This window comes from Trachurus trachurus (assembly GCF_905171665.1).
Source record: "Trachurus trachurus genome assembly, chromosome: 2".
NCBI classification, from domain to species: domain Eukaryota; kingdom Metazoa; phylum Chordata; class Actinopteri; order Carangiformes; family Carangidae; genus Trachurus; species Trachurus trachurus.
Window position 1 is genome coordinate 2,514,340 of NC_139914.1, and position 20,530 is coordinate 2,534,869.

At 46.3% G+C, this 20,530-nt stretch overlaps 1 protein-coding gene across 1 annotated transcript; it reads left to right on the top strand.

Moving 5' to 3' along the window:
• Positions 1-2,379: 2,379 nt before the first annotated feature.
• LOC310997467 (protein Shroom2-like) lies at positions 2,380-19,475 on the top strand (the record flags this gene model as incomplete). Its single annotated transcript, XM_083987175.1, has 11 exons — positions 2,380-2,550; positions 3,713-3,867; positions 10,961-11,056; positions 11,632-11,953; positions 12,473-14,029; positions 14,119-14,174; positions 15,265-15,771; positions 16,412-16,861; positions 17,847-18,021; positions 18,134-18,406; positions 19,203-19,475. 11 exons carry the CDS (start codon positions 2,380-2,382, stop codon positions 19,473-19,475), a joined length of 4,035 nt encoding a protein of 1,344 aa, XP_083843301.1.
• Positions 19,476-20,530: the final 1,055 nt, after the last annotated feature.

The following is a 20,530-nucleotide window of genomic DNA, read 5'->3' on the forward strand; positions in this document are numbered from 1 at the left end:
ACAGTAGTTTTACTGTACAGTAAGTTAGTAGGAGCTTTTCAATGCAGTTCAACATGATTTTAGATGTTGTAAATTGAATTTGGTATCATTTATCAAATGTATTTATTTCAACTTTATTTTATACATTTGTACATCACTAGAGAAAATGTGTTGTTCCATAAGGTGCTAATGTGCAACCTAGCTAGCTACCTCCTATCTTCACTAAAGTTACAACAGGCACTAACTAGACTGCCATTAAACTATAATAAATTATAATATTATATTATTATTTTTGATTAATTATTATTGCCATTATTTTATCTTCCAGAGTCTGGCAGATTATGATAATTATGATATTGTCTGACATTAAATATGAATATGGGGCTAATTTCAATAACATACACGGCTTGAATTCAGTATAATGTTTTGATATTGATAATAGCAATGATAAAAGTTTAATAGTAATAAACACACACACACACACACACACACACACACATGCATGCAAACACACACACAGAAGAAGCAATGTTGGAAGTAAAACAAAAACAAAAAAGATAGAACGTTTAAGTGAGATAATATAATTAATATAATAAATATAAGTCTCCAGGTAGGTCTTTCACAGGTCCTTCTTTTTCTATTAAAAGCGGTGTAAAAGGCCTGAGGGTTTTACCTTTTCTGCTACAGCTTCCAGGCGACATGTGTCCAACTAACTGTGTCCATCTCTCCCTCCTCAAAGATCCTGTTCCTCTGTGTCTTTCCTGTCTCCGTCCGAACCTGAGCACAGAGTCACGGAGAGACTCTCCGTCTCCATCGTTAAAAGTTTTAGTTTTAGTTCTGAACTTCTGATAGTCAGGTTCCTTTCTGCTCGACACTGAGCTAACGGCTAAGAGCTGCTTTGTGTTGTAGGCTACTCTGAACTTTTTACTTTCACTTTTGAAGTGACTCATCCACGCGTGGCACGCATAGGCCTATGTCATCTGTGACGTGTTCATACGTCAAATACGTATGAGGAAGTCCTCATTCAATCTAAATAGATTATTATTAGTATCAACAATAATAGATAGATAGATAGATAGATAGATAGATAGATAGATAGATAGATAGATAGATAGATAGATAGATAGATAGATAGATAGATAGATAGATAGATAGATAGATAGATAGATAGATAGATAATCGATTATTATTGATTTATTACTGGATTAAAACTAGATTACATTGGATGAATTATCACTAATTAATGGTTTATTGATTGTTTTTTTTGTTTTGTTTTTAAAGAAACAAAATAATGTCCCAAGTTTACGTGAGACACCTGAAGGCAACTCACAGGTCTGGCTGTGTCCGAAATCACCCCCCTACTCACTAGTAGGGAATGAGGGAGTGATTTCACTCCCTCATTCCCTCCTCCCTGCTCACTATATAGTGAATTCAATATAGTGCACTATATAGTGAGTAGGGGGTGATTTCGGACACAGCCTTGTGTATGTCATAGACTGTAAAGGTGACGCTGCACGTCGCCGCCGCCAGGGGGCGCGGTGACATCATGTCTGACGTGTGTAACTGGCACGCGCTAGTAACGTAACGGTCGGAGTCGGAGGAGGTGTAGGCACTCTAGTGTAGAGGAGCCGGGGTGAGTTGAGTCCGGGGGGGAGGAGGCTCCAGAGGCCGGGGCCGGGGTCGAGACACGGACACACAGCTCCAGCTTCTCCCAGCCACTCGGTTCAGTTAAAATCAATAAACTAATTAGCGGCTCCATCACCTGGTGGAGACCGGAAGTCGTCACCTGTCCGTCGTAGCCATGGATGTATTATAGGTCGTAGCTTGTTCATCCTCCTGGGAGCGTCTGTGCCGAAAACATCATACAGGTGAGTTAAAAGTCTTAGAAACCGACTAACAAACACTAAAACATCAATTAAATTATATTTAAGTCATTATAAAGAACTGTATCTGTAGAAAACGTGTTTAATGTGGCGGAGCCACTTTTTGTTGGACATTAACTGAATTGAGATGGTTTTACTGGTTAATTAGCTGATTTATTTCGAACAGGATTCAAATGTAAACATTTATTTTTCCATAGAAAAGCCAAATTGATCTTGCATAATTCCTCAAGCGTTGTTATAGTAGCCTAACTGAGTGTCATTATTTACTTTTATCTCTTGTTTTGGCTAAAACTGTTTAATAACATTTGACAAAATGTGAGATAACAAGTGAACAATCACATCTGAGATACATGTTGGATTAATCAATACTAAGAATAGATGTTAGATAATTTTCTGATGATAAACTGATCACTTCCTGCTCTGTATTTGTCAGTGAAGTGAAATACTCAGTGAACAGTGTTCTGTTCTCCTCTCTCAGTGAACTGATGTCGATGGAGCCCACTGGACCGGAGGTGTCATGGCTGCCGTGGGCTACGGAGACGACCTGAGGATGAAGTGGCGGAGGAGGAGAGAGGAGGAGGAGGAGGAGGAGGAAGAGGTGCTGGAGGTGCTGCTCCAAGGCAAAGCTCCCTGGGGCTTCACCCTGAGGGGGGGCACCGAGCACCGAGAGCCTCTGGTCATCACCAAGGTGACGAACCATCACTTTCATCTATCTATTTTCATGTATTCAGAAAAGTTGCACCTCCACCTGTGTTTGTTCTGCGAGGTGCACGTCACGTCGTCCTGCTGCAACCCGAGGAGTCACATTAAACTTTAAAACGGTTCAGCGGCTGAAACCTGAGGGAGTCAGCTCCATGTTGGCTGCACCTCACACCTGCACATGGAAAGTACAGCTCCTCCCCCCGAGATATAATGACTCTTTATTATCAGATCATTCTCATTTGAGTATTTGACCTTATGAGTCTGTGTGTTATTGATGGTTTCTGATGAAATGATCCCCATCCAGCCCACAGCCCTACTGGACACAACATGACCAAAACACTACAACACTAAACCTGTTTTCTGAATAAACTACTGTTTTTATTTAAGAGGTTGTGACACTTAACCTCACAGTGATTGTTTTTTATATTTGTAACTATACTACAAACTGGCTGCAGCACAGGGCTTTTGTTGTACTCTACTATATTCTATGCAAAAGTAATATAATTGATCACAGTGACGTACAAGTTTTATTACATAAATACTGCAGTTTGTGTTTTCCAGGGTTATGATTAATATGATGTGTTAATGTGGACATTTGGAGTTGTTCTCAATATAAAGTTATTTATCATATTGTTGGTAAATGTGTCACCATTTTCCTGCCAAAACACAGGAAACTTGGGATACAGCCGCCAAAAAAATGAAGTGAATGAAGCATCTCTACATGTACGACACTCATCCCATTACAGTTTTTGTTTTAAATACCAACACAAACACAGCTCATTCTCCTTAAAGAGACACCACATCTGATTTTATAGGAAGATTATAAAAAACACTGCTGGGATTAAACATTGACATTGATTAAAAACTCTTCCTAAGTTAAAATATTTGTGTCTTGTTTAGTTTATTTGCATTATTCAAGGTCTGAAAAGACTTAGTAAGTTGTATTATGTTGACTAGTTGTCATTTTCAGCCTATAAATGCTCTAAATTACAATATTTTTATTTCAATTTTGGGAGAAAAGTTGTCAGTAAATAAAACAAAAATGTTAATTTTACTCAAACACATATCTAGAAATCATTTTGAAGTGTTCAGATTATTTTTTCTGCGAACACACATGATGAAAGTTAACAGTGTGTGTGTGTTCTCAGGTGGAGGAGGGCAGTGCTGCGGCGGCGGCGTCCGTCCGTCTGCAGGCCGGTGACGAGCTGGTGAGCGTGAACGGCGTTGTGCTCGGCGGGTCCCGACAGGAAGCCATCAGCCTGGTGAAGAGCTCCCACAAGACCCTGAGCCTGGCGGTCTGGAGGTAGAGTCTGTGAGAGAAACACAAAGATTCATTTAAAGGAATAGTTCACTCAAAATTGACATTTTATTTCTCATTATTTCTCATCTCATTACTCATTATCTACTCACCCTCATGTCGACTAAGGGCTGGGAGAAGTTTTAGAGTCCTCCGTGCCTTCTCTGAGTTACAGTGGGGCTCCATGCAGCACTGCACTGCCATATGACGGAGCTCATTTTTCTTCGTCCAAAAAGACACCAAAAACATCCAAATACCTCCATAGTGCTTGTCTGTAATGTCCCTCTTGTATTGAAGCCCCGAAATTGTTCAAAAAAAAATTAAGTAAGTCTATATTTTAAGCTTGTTTGTAGCGGAAGCTCCCAGTGTCTCAGTTCACTGCTTTGCCTGACACCCAGTACACGGCTCCGCAAATCACGCGAGATTCCGGCAGAGCAACACTGGGAGTTTCCGTTCCAAACAAGCTTAAAATATAGACTTATTTAATTTTTTTCGGAACAATTTCTCATGTCAGGGCTTCAATACAAGATGGACATTACAGACGAGCTGTGTGGAGGTATTTGGATGTTTTTTGGTGTGTATTTTTGGACAAATAAAAGTGAGCTCCGTTCGCTACCGTCATATGGACATGCACTGCTGCACGGAGGACTCTGAAACTTCTCCCAGCCCTTAGTCAACATGAGGGTGAGTAGATAATGAGTGGAATTTCAATTTTGAGTGAACTATCCCTTTAAAAAAAACAGTCTGATTTAGTTGTAAACAACAACTTCGTGTCGTCAACCTCCTCAAATCCAAACGTGAGTAATTCCTCCTGGGAGAGGGGGAGGCGGGCTGAGGCGACCCGGCCTGACAGCCTCACACATGGGCCTCTCGCTGCTCCGTTTGCCCCGTCGAGGAGAAACAATGGTGGGCATTGTGGAGGCGGTCGGTCAGGCTCCAGCCAACAACTGTTATTCCAGAGCTCAGATAATGACTCGTCGTAGATGAGACAGAGGGGGAGTCGCCGAGCGCCGGGATGCCCTGTGCACAAACGCTGACAGTAAACGCATCATTTCAACTCAGTTTAACATTTCAACTCAGTCTGTGTGGTAGGATAGAAACAAAGATGCAGAAATAGAAAATGAAATTCCTCATTATGGTCATGAAAATACTGTTTCTGTTTTCATTTCAACATTTATTTACCTGTTCATGTATGCATTTTCACTAGAATGCATAAAAGCAGACGTGGAGAAATGTGGAGAAAACAGAAGTTGCATCTTTCATCACCAAAAATAAATGTCTATAAAATCATTAGAAAGCAAAAACAAAAAGTCTCCAGGTGCAGGCGCAGGTGAGGTTTCAACTGTTTTCAGTGTAAATCAACATGTTTCCACTCAGTTCTGCAACATTAAACCAGATTTAGGAAAAATAACAACAATAATGAATAAATATAATCACAATTTCTAGTCACTATATTTTAATATATATATTACATCTACTATACAAAGAGTAAAATAAACACCCAGGTCGAGTTAGAGTCACTGAACGGTGTCTTTTCTGCTTAGGAATGATCAACAATTAATTAATTCATCATTAATTATTATTATAATAAAACACAGATGATGAATTAGCTCCACCCTGAGTAGACCTGTGTGTGTGGAGAGAGTATTCATTGATTTTCACTGATAATCCACTTAAATAGTTAATTTATCACCAGCGTTTAATCGCATCAACCCCAGAATCCTAAAACAAGAAGAAATTAAAGGTGTATTTCAAACTAAAATCCCCCTCCTCCTCCTCCTCCTCCTCTTTGCGCCGATGTCACGATTACATCTGCTCACCGGGAAAATGGCAACAGAGACTTAAAAGCCTGAATCCAATTACCAGCTGCAAAGCCACGGGGGCCCGGGTTCAGCTTTGCAGAGCGGGTGGATTCACTGGGAGGGACAGGTGACGCCGGCCGGGCTCACCACCTTAAACGACCACCACCACCCCCCCCCCCCCCCCACACACACACACACACACACACACACACACACACACACACACACTGAGGAGGCACAGGATCGGAGGAGTTTGTAGAGTGAACGGCAGCAGAAAGAGAGGAGGATTAAAAACAAAAAACCAGCTCGGAGGTGGGTCGACCTCAGAGCTGCTGACACACTCCCTCCTCCTCCTCCTCCTCCTCCTCCCCCCGTGTGTGCAGGAGCAGTGGTACGCTCCGTGTTGCCTAGGTGAGTCGACTCTACTTAGTGGGATAGGCCGTATCAGCAGAGCTCATTGTTTTCAGGGGCTTTGGCTGCACAGACTGTCGGCTTCTCCCCTCTCTGGACATGTTTGCTCTGTAGAAGATAAAGAGAAGATTTTCCACTCCCAGGTATTTCCTCCTCCTCCTCCTCCTCCTCCTCCTCTTCCTCTTCCTCTTCCTCTTTTCTGTCTTTCTCTCTCTCTTTCTCTACCTTTTTTTTTTATCTCATCTGCTCTGATTCAATCGCTACCGACGGGATTAGTTCAGGGAGGGAGCAGAGTTTGTGTAGAGACAGCACTCAGCTGTTTCCTGCCACTTCAGATTGACAGTTAAAGGTTGAACAATTGATCAGAAAACAACGTGACAAACTGCCGGAAGAAAAACCCCCACAAAAAAACAGGAACAGTGCAGGTAAAATGTCAAACAATATTTATCTATTTATAAAAACGCGCCGAGAAATATTTGAATTCAGAGGCTCAAAATCGTGTAGAGTTTTTTAGTTGTTGGATTGACTGTGTTTGTTAATTTAAAATGTCATCATCCAGACAGAAACACATTGATTCATTGATGATATTTAAGTTTTTACTCTGTTATTATTATTATTATTATTATTATTATTATTATGGTTATTACTACTTCAGCATTTCCTGTTGTGTCTATGAATGTGCGTCGTGCTGCCACAGGTGGTTGTCGTTGTGTATCCAGATGTTTGCAGCTGTCGGTCGTCTACTCCTGTGTCCTGTGCCCACACACACACACACACACACACCCTCCTCCTCTGTGTGTTTTCGGGCAGTGACACACGGCGATAAGCCCAGCTGTGATGACGCTGGCACTTTCTATTGTGTGGCTGAGGGAGCTCGGCCTCACGAGCCGATGGCGCTGGTGAATCAGCAACATGTGTCACCGCTGAAGCCACTGGTAGCTGTTATTTACACCGTTGTCAGTCATTTACGTCTGGGGAGAATCAGGAAATTATGAAAATATCCACCTGTTGGTCTCAGTTGGAGGCGCAAGTGGAGAAAAACAGTGACGTCCTGTGTTTTATTTTGAAGGGTTGCATCCATGAGAAGATCTAAAAACCAGATTTCAGAATAAAACACTCAGAGAAACCAAATCCTGCAACGTTTTTGGATGGATGGTGGGTCCAGGTGGTGAGGGGGCGGGGCTTAGTGTGTCTGCTTGTGACATCACAAAGTGACAGGAAGTCCTGACGGCTGGTTTTAAGGCTCAGTTTCTGAATACAGGCTGTGTGCAATTTCTCTGTGGACTGAGGCTTTGATACTTTCACAGTATTAATATAGAACCTAGAGCTGCTTTATAATCACACTACACATGGACATCTACCTTTATACTGTATGGAGCTTTAATACAAACATCTACCTTTATACTGTATGGAGCTTTAATACAAACATCTACCTTTATTTTGAAGGAGCTTTAATACAAACATCTACCTTTATACTGTATGGAGCTTTAATACAAACATCTACCTTTATACTGTATGGAGCTTTAATACAAACATCTACCTTTATTTTGAAGGAGCTTTAATACAAACATCTACCTTTATACCGTATGGAGCTTTAACACAAACACTCAGTCTTTTAAACTCCTGCAGAGATTGTAGACTCTCCTCTCCTCCCGTCAGTTGAGGAGTCATTGCATGATGAAGATGCCTCCTCCTCCTCCTCCGCCGCCTCCTGGTATCTCTGAAAACAGACGAGGTCTCGGCTCAGACATTCCTGTCTCCTGTCTTGTGTTTCCCAACAGACAAGGACACTGAAGAAAACTAAACAATAATCGAGCACAGACTCACTGTTGGTCTCACAAATACTTATCACAAAACAAAACTCGTCTCTGTCGCAGAGAAATCACCGCTGCTCCTGTTGGAGGACAATTAGACTTTTGCATCTAGTATTGATGTTGTTATTTCGCCACTTTAGAGTCCAAACACTGACTCACAGTGAGGACAGGACAATAACTCCTCCCCCTCCACTCAAATCCCCCCTCACTTATAATCTCCCTCAGGAAATCTCCTCTGCAACATAAGGTGTGTGTGTGTTTGTGTGGGTGGGTGGGTGGGTGTGTGGGTCATGAAGTTGTCAGATTCCTCACCGCTCGTTTCTGACGCAGCTGCAGGAGTCGTGGTGTTAAAGTGCAACTTCTTTTTCTTGTGGTTTTCAAAGAAGTCACACACTAGATAGAGAGCTGGTGAGTCTCATCTTATTTTCTGTGCTCAGAAACACAATTGTAATCTGGTTTATGCTGCAGAAACATGTTGATGTGCATTGAAAACAGTTGCATCTGCACTTGGAGACTTGTTGTGTTTGAGATAATAATCAGTGAATTATGAATTTGCACCTTTTCGCCTCCTTGGCGACGAGTTCCTGCTGCAGCCAACTGGGTCAGCTGTTTGTCTCTGTGTCTGTGTTTTCTGGACTCGTATTTCCTGGCGTCTCCTCTCTGCTGGAATATCTGTGACAGAGCAGCTGTATCCCCTGACAATAGCCCCCGGGGGGGCTTTTAGAAAACAGGGCATTTGCATTCCCATTGTGTCGGGCAGAGGGGCAACTCTCTCTCTCGCTTTGTGTGACATGTAACAGAGGCAGAGACGAGGAGCCCTGGAGACCTGCAACACATGCAAGGACACAAACGTCCTGCAAAGACACAACACAACAGGAAGTGTTTCTAGGGACAGGATAGAGCGAGGGACCAGTCTGGGGCCTTTAGGGCCCAATTCCAATCCGACCCCTCACGGACTCACTGACTTAGAGGCGCGTTCACGGGAAGTCCGTGAGTGTGTGAGGGCTGTTCCATTGTCAGATCACCAAGTCAGTGAGTCAGTGAATGAGCCCTTTCTGCCCCCTTACCGTAAGTCAGCACCGATGCTGACTTTGGGTAGGGGAATTACCCACAGTTCATAGCGTTGTGAAGTCAAACCGTAACACAGGGGATGCCGTCGGAACGCAAGTGTTAAAAAAAAAAGAAATTAACACAAGTAGTCAGAGAAAGCTCCGCCGGTCTCTTTATTGTTAATGGACAGGAGCCAAAAAAAAAAGGAATAAATAAAAAGAAAAGAAGAAGTTAACTGTCAGTGTTAACGTGCAGTTTGTCATTATTGATGATGATTTGATCAGATCTGATCCAGGAATATTTTGTTTTGAGTCCGTCCCCCTCACACACCTTGTGCGCATTGAAAGTAGCCTACAGTAAATTTATCGGTCCAAGGGCGGAGTTAAAAACATTTTGTTGTCAAGGTAACGTGTTGTAAGAGTGGGTAAGTGCTGTTCCATTCATGTTTACAGCATCTGGACCCTCACAGACTCTCACACTCTGTCACTTAGAGCTGACGTCACTTTAGTCAGTGAGGGTTCAGGGCCTGAGTCTTCAGGGGGCGGATTGGAATTGGACGTAGTTGTTCTTCTTCTTGACTTCAGAAGTTGTGCAGACAGCTTCCTGTTAGTGAGGTTTGACAATAAGCTGAGTTTGTTTGGTTTATTAGAACGTCAATATCACATGTTATTGATCAGATGGACTGTTAGCTTAGCATTAGTCTTTAGCCTGGTCCCCCATTTTATTGTGTCCCCCCAGAAACAACCTGGTTTTAAGATTATAATGAAAATTATTAACTGAGGAATCAACTAAATATTTATATTTATTCTTTATAGTAATATTTCCTCTATAAAAGGACATTCAAATCAAAATAAGTGATGTTTCTGGGTCTGTTTCCTGGTTTCCTTGAACCCTCCAGGCCACCGTAGTCTGATCTAAAAGTTTCTGTGGACAGAGAAAGTCAAACACAAAGACGTGGCGGTGTCTCTCCTCCCCGGGGAGACTCCCAGACTCCGACTGGGCGATGGCCAACAGAGATGTCCCAGTTGAAGAAGCGAGGGAAAATACCTCGCTGCATTCCTCCTCTGAAGGAATTCAACGTCTCCATCACAGAAAAAAAAAAAAACCCAAACAAAACCCTGCAGCCTCTTCCTGACATCAACATCTCACTTTGTTTTTGCACCTAACCCCGTCATATCTCTGCCGATGGAGGTGGGAGCAGCTAATCAGCTCAGCTTCGTCTGGAACATATGGCTGCACAGAGCTGTTTCCTGTTGTGACAGCTTTTCACAATAAAATACAAATTTAAAGTAATTTGAATTAGTAATTTAAAAGGCTAAGGGACTCCAGATACACTATTTATTATTATTTATCATTATTTTATTATCATACTTTATTATTATTGAGCAAATGTTGTAGATAATTTTAATAGATTTAAATGTATTTATCATTTATTATTTAAATGTATTTATCATTCTATGCTTAAAGACCCAAGACCCAACGTTATTTGTGTATTTTGCCGCCTTAATCTTACATTAATGTAGTTTATATATAGTGATCATCAGTGGCTTCACCAGTAAAAGGTCAAAGGTCAATGACATGTGGGTCTCCTTTGCCTCCCTCTGCCCCGCCGCCAGTCAGGGCCTAAAAATGGTCGACGTGGTGTCGCCGCATGCCATGCCGTCCGAGAGCGAGGTCCACGTGGCGAGGAGCTTCCTCACCAAGATTTTGCGAAGCTCCATGAGGTACCATCAGTGGTAGTTAGCGTCTCTGTGGTCGTCGGGGTCGTTAGTTGTGACGTGTCGGTTTGTGTCAGTGCAGTAGTTTAACGTGTGATTGAGTCGTTTAATCTGAGCAATTGTTTTTCCCTTTCCACACGCTCTCCAGGAAGAACCGCTTCAGAGGGTACGAGGCACGATGTTGATGTTTGCATGGAAAATAAACGCATGAGATTTTTAGAAACCAGAGTTTGTGAAAGTGTGAGGAAGCAGAAACGTGGGGTTGTGAAGCTGTAACGTGTTTTGTTTCGTCTCCGTCCTGCAGGAGGAATGATCCCGGCTCGCGGCCTCACACCTGGCACTCCTCCAAGCTGACGGAGGAGGAGTCAGCGCCGGTGTGGCAACTGAAACATGAAGCAAGGTGACGAGACGGCGCCAATTAAAGGGATAAGCCAACTTTTTTTTTTTTTTTTTTCCCGTGTCTTGTCTCACTCCCGAGTCCATGACCAGCAGATAGACACCATCCTTTCGACTGTGCATGCAGTAACAAGGGAGATAGAGCCGTATCGCCCGTAATTAGCTTAGCTCAAACGCTGGAAGTGTATAGGTAGTGTTAACATGCCTCCACCTAAAGTCATCAGAGAAACTCTTCAGCAACTCTAAACGGAAACCGGCGGGCCGATCTTCGTCTCAGAGCTGACAAAACTCTCCAGTAAGGCATCTTGAGCGGTCAAATGCCGGGACGAGATGGATGCAGGTTCAAGGCAGGCTAACACTACCTATACACTTCCAGCGTTTGAGCTAAGCTAATTACGGGCGATACGGCTCTATCTCCCTTGTTACTGCACGCACAGTCGAAAGGATGGTGTCTATCTGCTGGTCATGGACTCGGGAGTGAGGCAAGACACGAAAAAAAATATTGGCGTATCCCTTTAAAAAGCAAAGTAACAAATATATTTCTATGATATTGTAACAAACGAATCTCTGTGAGCTCAGGCCCAAAGAGACGGATCAGAAGACGCAGCTCAGCAGCCGCTTCAGCTCCGTGAGCAACATGGAGAGACCGGACCGGCCGCCGCCTCACCTCCACCCGCCGGCTCGCCTCTCTCCGACCGAGCCGCCCGGTGGCGCCGGAGGGAAGAGGGACTCCGGGTTCGGCTGCTTCTCCAACGGCTCCTCCGGCCCCCCCGTTCACGACCTTCACGGCGTGTCCGGCAGAAAGGGCACGAGCGCCGAGAACATTTTCTTCAAGGGCCTCCAGGGCGAAGGGCGGCCACGCCACCGAGACCCGAGAGCCGGCGCCGGCCCCGTGTGGCAGGTAGGGCTGGGATGATACGCTTTTCTCCTGATTCGATTCTTCTACGATTTTTTTGAATGCCGATTCGATTTAAATTGCGATTCTACAATATTGCCGATTTTCTCGATTTTTTGTTTAACACCATTGAAACAGTTGAATGATTATGATTGTCTACAGACTATTCCAGGAACCATATTTCCCCCAAAATACACATCACATGTAAGTCAGTTTTTAAGATTTATTCAGCAGCAATATATATGTTTAGTCTCTTTTCAAAAGCCTGGACTGCATAAAAGAGGCAAAAATAAAAGATAGATAGAAAAAACAGGCTGAAACCTTTCTGAGAAAATACTGTAGGAGCCTAGAAATTAACATATTCCATTATAAAGTGAACTTATACCCTTTTCAAAACCTTGAGTCTGTATGTAAAAAACAAATGCACATTGCACAATATTAAAAAACTAAACAAAAATCGATTTAAAGATCGTCAAAAAAATACCGCGATACTTATGTGAATCAATTTTTTTCTCCCACCCCTAGGTACCAGAGAGGAGGAAGTCTCCGTCTCCTCCTCCTCCTCCTCCGCCCCTGCGCAGCGACAGCTTCGCCGCCACCAAGGTGTTCCCGTTCTCCGAGGCGCCGAGCGAGCAGAACGGCGTCATCAGACCTCATCAGGAGAAAACCTCCGAGTCCAGACGCAGCTTGAACCCCCTCCCCACCAAAGACTTCCTGCATCCCAGCGCGGCCGCGGCGGCCGACCACAACCACAACCAGCTGCATCCCAACAAGCTCTTCTCCCGGTCCAGCACAGACGTCCGACCGTCTCACGCTGCCGCCGCCGCCGCCGGCCACCAGCGGCAGCACAGCGACGAGAGCGCGCTCTACCTGCAGACCCGCTCGGCCCCTCCCACCAAGCCGCAGAGCGTGGGAAGCTACTACCGCAGCCTGCAGGACCTGCCCGCCAACGTCTTCAGCCGCAAGCACGTGCGACACTCCACGGCGGGCGGGGCGGGCTCCGCGGCGGCGAACCAGAGCTCTGAGGGCCCCGGCGGGCACAGCAGGTACTACGCCGTGGCGAGCAAGCAGCTGCTTCAGGGGAAAGTTGAGGGATGGAAGTATCCTCTACCTCAGCCTCAGGCGCCTTACAGCGAAAACAAGGAGCGCAACGGCCACTCGCATGTCGGGAACGGTCTGGCGTCCGAACACCCGGCGGAAAGACACTTCCTGGATCAGAAGATCAACCTTCCGAGGCAGCAGGACCCGTGGGTGCCTCAAGACGACCACCGCATCTCGCCCTCCAAAACGCCGCTGCTGCACTCCCTGGCCCAGGAGAGCAGGAGTCTGGCGGCGGCGGTGGCGGTGGCGGCGGACGTTGGGAAAGCGAACCGGCGCAGCGACCGCTACGCCACGACGCTGCGCAAGGAGATCCAGCAGAAACGGGCTCAGCTGCAGAAGAGCCGCAGCGCCGCCACGCTGAGCTGCGACGCCGCCGAGGACGAGGAGGGAGAGGACTGGCGGTCCGCTGAGGCCGCCGCCACGTCCTCCAGCGTCTCCTACAAAGACCACCTGAAGGAGGCGCAGGCCCGCGTGCTGCAGGCCACCTCCTTCCAGAGACGAGACCTGGAGCCGCTCGGACCGGACACGCAGGCGGTTAAAACCTGCAACGCTCGCATCCGGGGACGAAAACGCTTCCCGCTCGCCAAGAGGACGCACTCCTTCTCCGAGCCCGACAAGATAGACCAGGTGGGCGTGGAGGCGGATCCTCAGAGCGGCTCCTTCGGGGAGCGGAGGAAGTTCTTCGAGGCCAAGCCGGCGTTCTCCCGACCGGTGCCGAGGTCCGGTCAGGGCGCCAACCTGAACGCAGACCTCGGCGAGACGGGCAACGTCAAACAGAGAGCTCAGACCGCCGCCGTGGACTCGAACCGCCTCGGGACGTTCGCCGAGTACCAGGCCACGTGGAGCAAGCAGAAGAAGGAGGTGAAAACCCAAGGGAGGTATCACTCTGCTGAGAATATCTTGGACGCAGACGTGGAGGAGAAAACCGTCTGCGTCCACGAGAGATCCAGGTCGTCGCCGTCTGCAGACTTCTACTCACAGGTGAGTCTGTGTTTCTGGTTCTGGACGGAAACTGCTCAGATCTGCACAGGAGGCGACTGAAACCTTGGTTATTTTATTTTATTTTGCAGAATATCCCCTCGTCGTGGAGAGACCCTCAGGCCCAGCAGAGCAGCTACGCCACCAGGTGAGTCTCTGGGTTTTTAAGTGACTGAGTTCTCGCAAAGTTTCACGGAGATGAGGAATGTGTCAGGGCGGCGAGGACACGTCTCAGTGTCCTGCTCTGAAAGGAAGTGAAACGTATCTCCCACAGTTACAGGTGATTTACAGAGGATCTGTTGCTGTTCAGCTGCTGCAGACAAAGAACACTCACTCACTCACTCACTCACTCACTCACTCACTCACTCACTCACTCACTCACTCACTCACTCACTCACTCACTCACTCACTCACTCAGTTTTCTCCTTTTGTTATTGGACTGCAGGACGACTGAATTCTTTCTCTCTGCTATTACTTCATGCACATTCAACATTTTGGCAAATTGGCCCATTGCCATAATCCCTATAGTCATAGCAGTGGGTTTGTTACCTTTAATTGTCGGTGCAAGCTATTTTTAGAACGGCGGAGCAGAGCCGTGAGCTGCTCAGAGCTACGCTACAGAGGCTCATGGGATTTCTTGGTTTCCCTCATCAAACTCATCAAATACACAATCCAACAACTCCACAACGCTCTGGTGGACAAGTTGTGACCTGCACATTCACCACGCTATGAGATAATAACACAACGTTACCAGACAGAGTTGTTTTAGAGGGAAATACAGAGACTGCTTGATGAAAAACTGCTCCCGACGGGAACGAGTATCAGCTGTTTTGCATGAATTTCCCTCTAAAACAACTCTGTCTGGTAACGTTCTGTTATTATCTCATAGCGTGGTGAATGTGCAGGTCACAACTTGTCCACCAGAGCGTTTTGGAGTTTGCCAAAATGTTGAACTATGCCTTTAAAGTCACAGTTCCTCTGTTTTCTCCCACACAGCTGCAGAACAGAGGAGCTGTGGTCTTTTTTTTTTCTTTCTAAACAGAGCTGCGGCTCCAGCGACCACAGAACGAACCCTGACTCATGTTGTGTTTGAGTCTAAAAAGCAGTAAATATAAACCTGTAATCCAGACAGTTGTCACTGTGAGGCGTTCAATGTCTCATGTGTTTGTGTGAGACCGACTGTGTTGCCTTCAGGTTCCTGTGATGAGATGAGACTGTGTCTGTGTTTTGACCTCCAGAGGGAAGTCAGAGAGCAGGCTGCGACACCAGCCCGACCACAGCCCACAGTCGGCCTCAGCGACTCCAGCCAAGGGCCTCCTGCCACCGCCCAGGCCCCATTTAGGCCCAGAAACCACATCCTCCTCCCAGGAATTCCTCGCCGGCGCCCAGGCGGACCAGTCGCCGGCGCTCCAGCCTCTGTCCAGACGCAGCTCGGACGCCCAGCACCATGCCGCCGCCGCTCGGGGCTCCTCCACGGGCTCCCCTCGCCTCAGGAGGACGCCCGGCCCGGACATGAGCGAAGGAGACGTAGAAACGGAGCAGCAGCTGCCACCGCCGCCTCCTCCTCGTCCTCCATCTTCCCGCTCTCCCTCCCCGTCGCCGTTCTCCTCCTGGACGGAAGCTCTGTCTCTGTCTCTGCCGGCGGCGGCCGACGGAGCGCGGTCCCCCTCGCCACAGTTCGCACCGCTGAGGCTGACGGACGAGCCGCCGGCAGCGTCCGTGCAGGAGGAGTCACGGCTGCTCAGGTAAGCAGCTTTAGCAAAGAGCCCCTCGTTACGTAAAGCCTCTCCCTCTCCTCTAATGCACGACGAGGCTTTGAGCAAAACACAGAGCTGCGACTCTGCAGGTCCTGACCTCTGCTCTGTGGCATGCAGAGTTATTATAGTTCACTAGGAATAAAACTAAAACTAGCAGAAAAAAAACAATTTAGTAAACTGAAATAAAAAAAAATCCAAAAACTGAAACTAAATAGAAACTACAAACAACTGAAACTACAGTAGAGTCAGATAACATCAGCTTAGTTGTAGTTTTCTTGTCGATGTCCAAAGCTGCAGGAAGAAAACGCCACAGCTCAATATGGGACGACTTGGCGTACGACCCACAGGTAGATGAGGACTGATGAGAACATTATGGGATGCAACTGAAAGGGAAAAACCCACAAATATGGAAGTTCATCTTCAGAGGGCTGACAGAGGCTTTCTCCTAAAACCTGAAAAACTAAAACTAAGAAGTGAATAAAAATGAGTCTAAAATAAAAACTAAACTAAAGCTGCTTCATCACTTGTTGAATTCACTAAACTGAAATAAAAAATCAAACTAAAAAACTAAATAAAAATAAAAACAAATGAAAGTTTAAAACTATAATACCCTTGGTGTCGTGTCCAGGTCGGAGGAAGAGGAGGAGTCGCAGCCTGCGGACGTGACGGTGGCGAGGAGTCCGGTGAGGAAGGTCCCGGTGAGGATCGTCCACACTGAGAGCAGCTCGGAGCGCGAGGGCCGGGCCTACCTGCCCCAGAGCTCCGACGCCGGCCCCGTCTTCGGCCCCCACCACCACCACCTCGTCCCCGGCCTGGGGGCCGCAGAGCGCCCGGCCGCCCCGTCCCTGTTCAGCGCCTACACCCGGCAGACGGCCGCGGAGCCGACGTCGGCGCCGGCGGAGGAGGACGCCAAGAGAGAGGAGCTGGTCAGGGACATCATGGGGAAAGACAAGTCGCTGGTGGACGTCCTGGACCAGAGCGGCAGGAAGACCACCATGGACCTGATGGAGGGGCTGTTCCCCTCGGAGGAGCAGATCCACCAGAGGAGGAGGACGTCGGCCCCCAGGAGCACGGACAGGTGAGACAGACTGCACCTTTAAAGAGGAACTACGCAGGGTTCGTAGCTTAAAGGGATAGTTGAACATTTTGGCAAATTGGCCCATTGCCATAATCCCTATAGTCATAGCAGTAGGTTTGTTACCTTTAATTGTCGGTGCAAGCTATTTTTAGAACGGCGGAGCAGAGCCATGAGCTGCTCAGAGCTACGCTACGGAGGCTCATGGGATTTCTTGGTTTCCCTCATCAAACTCGTGAAATACACAATCCAACAATTCCAAAACTCTCTGGTGGACAAGTTGTGACCTGCACATTCACCACACTATGAGATAATAACACAACGTTACCAGACAGAGTCGTTTTAGAGGGAAATGCAGAGACTGCTTGATGAAAAACTGACGCTGAAGGCAACGTGCATCAGTGGTTTTGCATGAATTTACCTCTAAAAGAACTCTGTCTCATAACCGTTATTATCTCGTTGTTTATGATAGATAATACTACACAATTATACACATGGAAACATCTTATATGATGCGTAATGTTATGTACCGCTCTATTGATTGATTCCTCGCCAGCTTCGTTGCAAACAAATGCACATGGCCAGGAGAGGAGGGTTAGCAACACAGAGGAAAAGTGACCAGACTTACGTAATTCCTCTTTAAAGGGGACCTATTCTGCTTTTCAGACTTATAATATGTTTGAAATGTTGGATACTTGCTTTAGAGGACGTGGAATTGCCATATCATGGTGATAAGTATGGAGATTTTAATGGATCGAAACTCTCAGTCGTGCCCCACTGGGCTCCACTATCACATTAAAATGGTTACAACAAAACTTCACATCTCGTCCTGGCAGCTCTGACCTCTGCCCTCCTCCCAGACTCACAACAAAAGTAAAGACAGTGAACAGCCCGCCCTCTGGTGGTCAGACCGCTCACTGCAGCCAGAACCACAGGCTTGGTTTTACTGGAACTGTGTGGTTGTGTGTGGTTCTGTGTGTGTGTGTAGGAGGGAGGAGGAGGAGGTGTGTGTGTCGGCTGCAGCCTCCCTGGTGCCCAGCTCCTCCTACTACAACACATCTGCCCCCAAAGCCGAGCTGCTCATCAAGATGAAGGACATGCAGGAGCAGCTGGAGGAGCAGGACTCGGAGGACGAGCTGGACGTGGACCTGGCCAGCAAGAAGGTAAAACACCTGGAATCAGCTGGAAGTGAACTTCTTCTTCTTCTTGGTCTTATTATTATTATTCTTTTTCATCTTCTTCCTCTTTGTCTTCTTCCTTCCTCTTCCTCTGCAGCAAGAGCTGATCTCCAGCCTGGCGAGGAAGCTGGAGGTTCTGCGCGAGGCGCGGCAGAGCCTGCAGGAGGACGTGGAGGACAACGAGACGCTGGGCCGCGAGGTGGAGGCCACGGTGCAGCGCCGCTGTCGGCCCAACCAGCTCGACAAGTTCCGCATGTTCGTGGGCGACCTGGACAAGGTGGTGAGCCTGCTGCTGTCGCTGTCGGGCCGGCTCGCCCGCGTGGAGAACGCCCTCAACAGCCTGGAGGACGAAGCTCCGCCGGAGGAGAAGGTGACCGGACCAGCCCTGGAGTAGCAGAGCCATCAACGATAAACTGATAATAAACTGATAATACAGTTTTTCTCGATTGCTAAGACACATTTCTCGAAAGCTGCTCTCCTTTTCTCTAAACACAAACCTCAATTTTCAAGCTACATTCACAAAACCTCAGACTCTTCTTGCAAAACCAAACTTTCACCTCAAAACAGTTTAATCTGTGCTCAAAACTGAACTATGTTGTCAAATCAAAATTAAAAACACTACAGAGCAGTCACTAAACACTACATAGAAAAATAGAAAACACAATGCTCAGGACATGAAGCTGTAGAAATAAATGTTTATTGTTCACTGTAGGCTAAATGCATGTTGCAAAAAAAACTGTGCATTTAGCACTTGTACAGTACAAAAACAAACAGAAATCTTGTGCACTTAGCAAACACAGTAAAAGTAAAGTACAAAAATATACAAATGAGAAGTGCATAACTCAGCTACAGCATCATTTCTCCGTACCGACTTCATCCTGAACTGGCTTATATATGTTCCCTCACATCATTAGCCACAAGTGTGTTCAACCGGTGACACCCGTGCTTTAATTGTGTTTTAATTGTGTTTGACTTTTGCCACCTGTGCTCACTGTGCTTAAAATGTGTTGGCAAGTTGTGTCTAAACAGGTGAAAAGTGCTGATGGTTTTTCCAAAAGAGTGACTGATTCAATGAGCATTTGGTTCAGACAACAGGGTTTAGTGTTTTAGCAACTTAGAAAAACTGTAATGATGATAATAATAATATGATGTGTGTTCTCCGGCAGCGCACACTGACGGAGAAACGCAAGCTGCTGATGCGGCAGCACGAAGACGCCAAGGAGCTGAAGGAGAACCTGGACCGCCGGGAGCGGCTGGTCTCCGGGATCATGGAGGTCCACCTGGACGCCGAGAGCCTGGACGACTACCGGCACTTCGTCAAGATGAAGTCGGCGCTCATCATCGAGCAGCGCAAACTGGAGGACAAGATCAAACTGGGCGAAGAGCAGCTCAAGTGCCTGTTGGACAGTCTGCCGCTGGAGCAGAGGCCGCCGCTCTGAGGCTCCGCCCACAGGAACTGGACCGGGACCGGGACACCTGGACCGCAAGAGAAGGTGCAACATGTAGCATTTTTGATATTTATGTCACTGTTAGATTGAGTCCAAGCCTCTGTGGCGCGTTATCGTTACTGTTTCTCAGGATTAATACTAATAAGTATAATAAGGCCGTTTTCTACCAGATAATTCAGGAATTGACTGAAATATTCACAAAAAGAAGAAAAATATTCAATATGCTGAACACATTTCATTTTTAATGTTGTGCTCTCCCTCCTGTCGCCACTTCCTGTGTTTTATTTTGAAGGGTTGACCCATGAGAAGATCTAAAAACCATCTCAGTGTAGTTTTTCATCTCCTCTCTCAATCTCAGCTTCTCTCTGGAGCTCAGGTCAGCGTCAGCCAATCAGAAGAGAGGAGGCGCTGAGTCTATATTCTGATTGGCTGACTGTTTTCTGACTGATAGAGCAGATTTCAGAATAAAACACTCAGAGAAACCAAATCCTGCAAAGTTGTTGGATGGTGGGTCCAGGTGGTGGAGGGCGGGGCTTTGTTGTGACATCACAAAGTGACAGGAAGTCCTGACGGCTGGTTTTAAGGCTCAGTTTCTGAATACAGGCTGTGTGCATTTCTCTGTGGACTGAGGCTTTGATACTTTCACAGTATTAATATAGAACCTAGAGCTGCTTTATAATCACACTACATATGGACATCTACCTTTATATTGCATTTGTTTCTATTTTTTTAATGTAAAACTCATTAGTTAATGAGCTCTGGACACTTTTAGAAGACAAAGCGATGACAAAACTCTATTCAAGCTTGACAATGAAGAACAAAGTGGAACAAAATGCTTCTTTATGAGGCCTGTGAAGTAAACACACACACCAAAGTATCATTCATATGTATTTAATCTACGTTGTGACTCATCATCATTGCGTGTGTTTTCAGTTTCTAATTATGATTTTATAGTAATTTATTGTAGCCTTTTTCTTTTTTTTTTGAAAATGTATACGGAGAGAGGGAAGGAAGTTTTCCCAGTATTTTAATTCCACTTCCTGTTT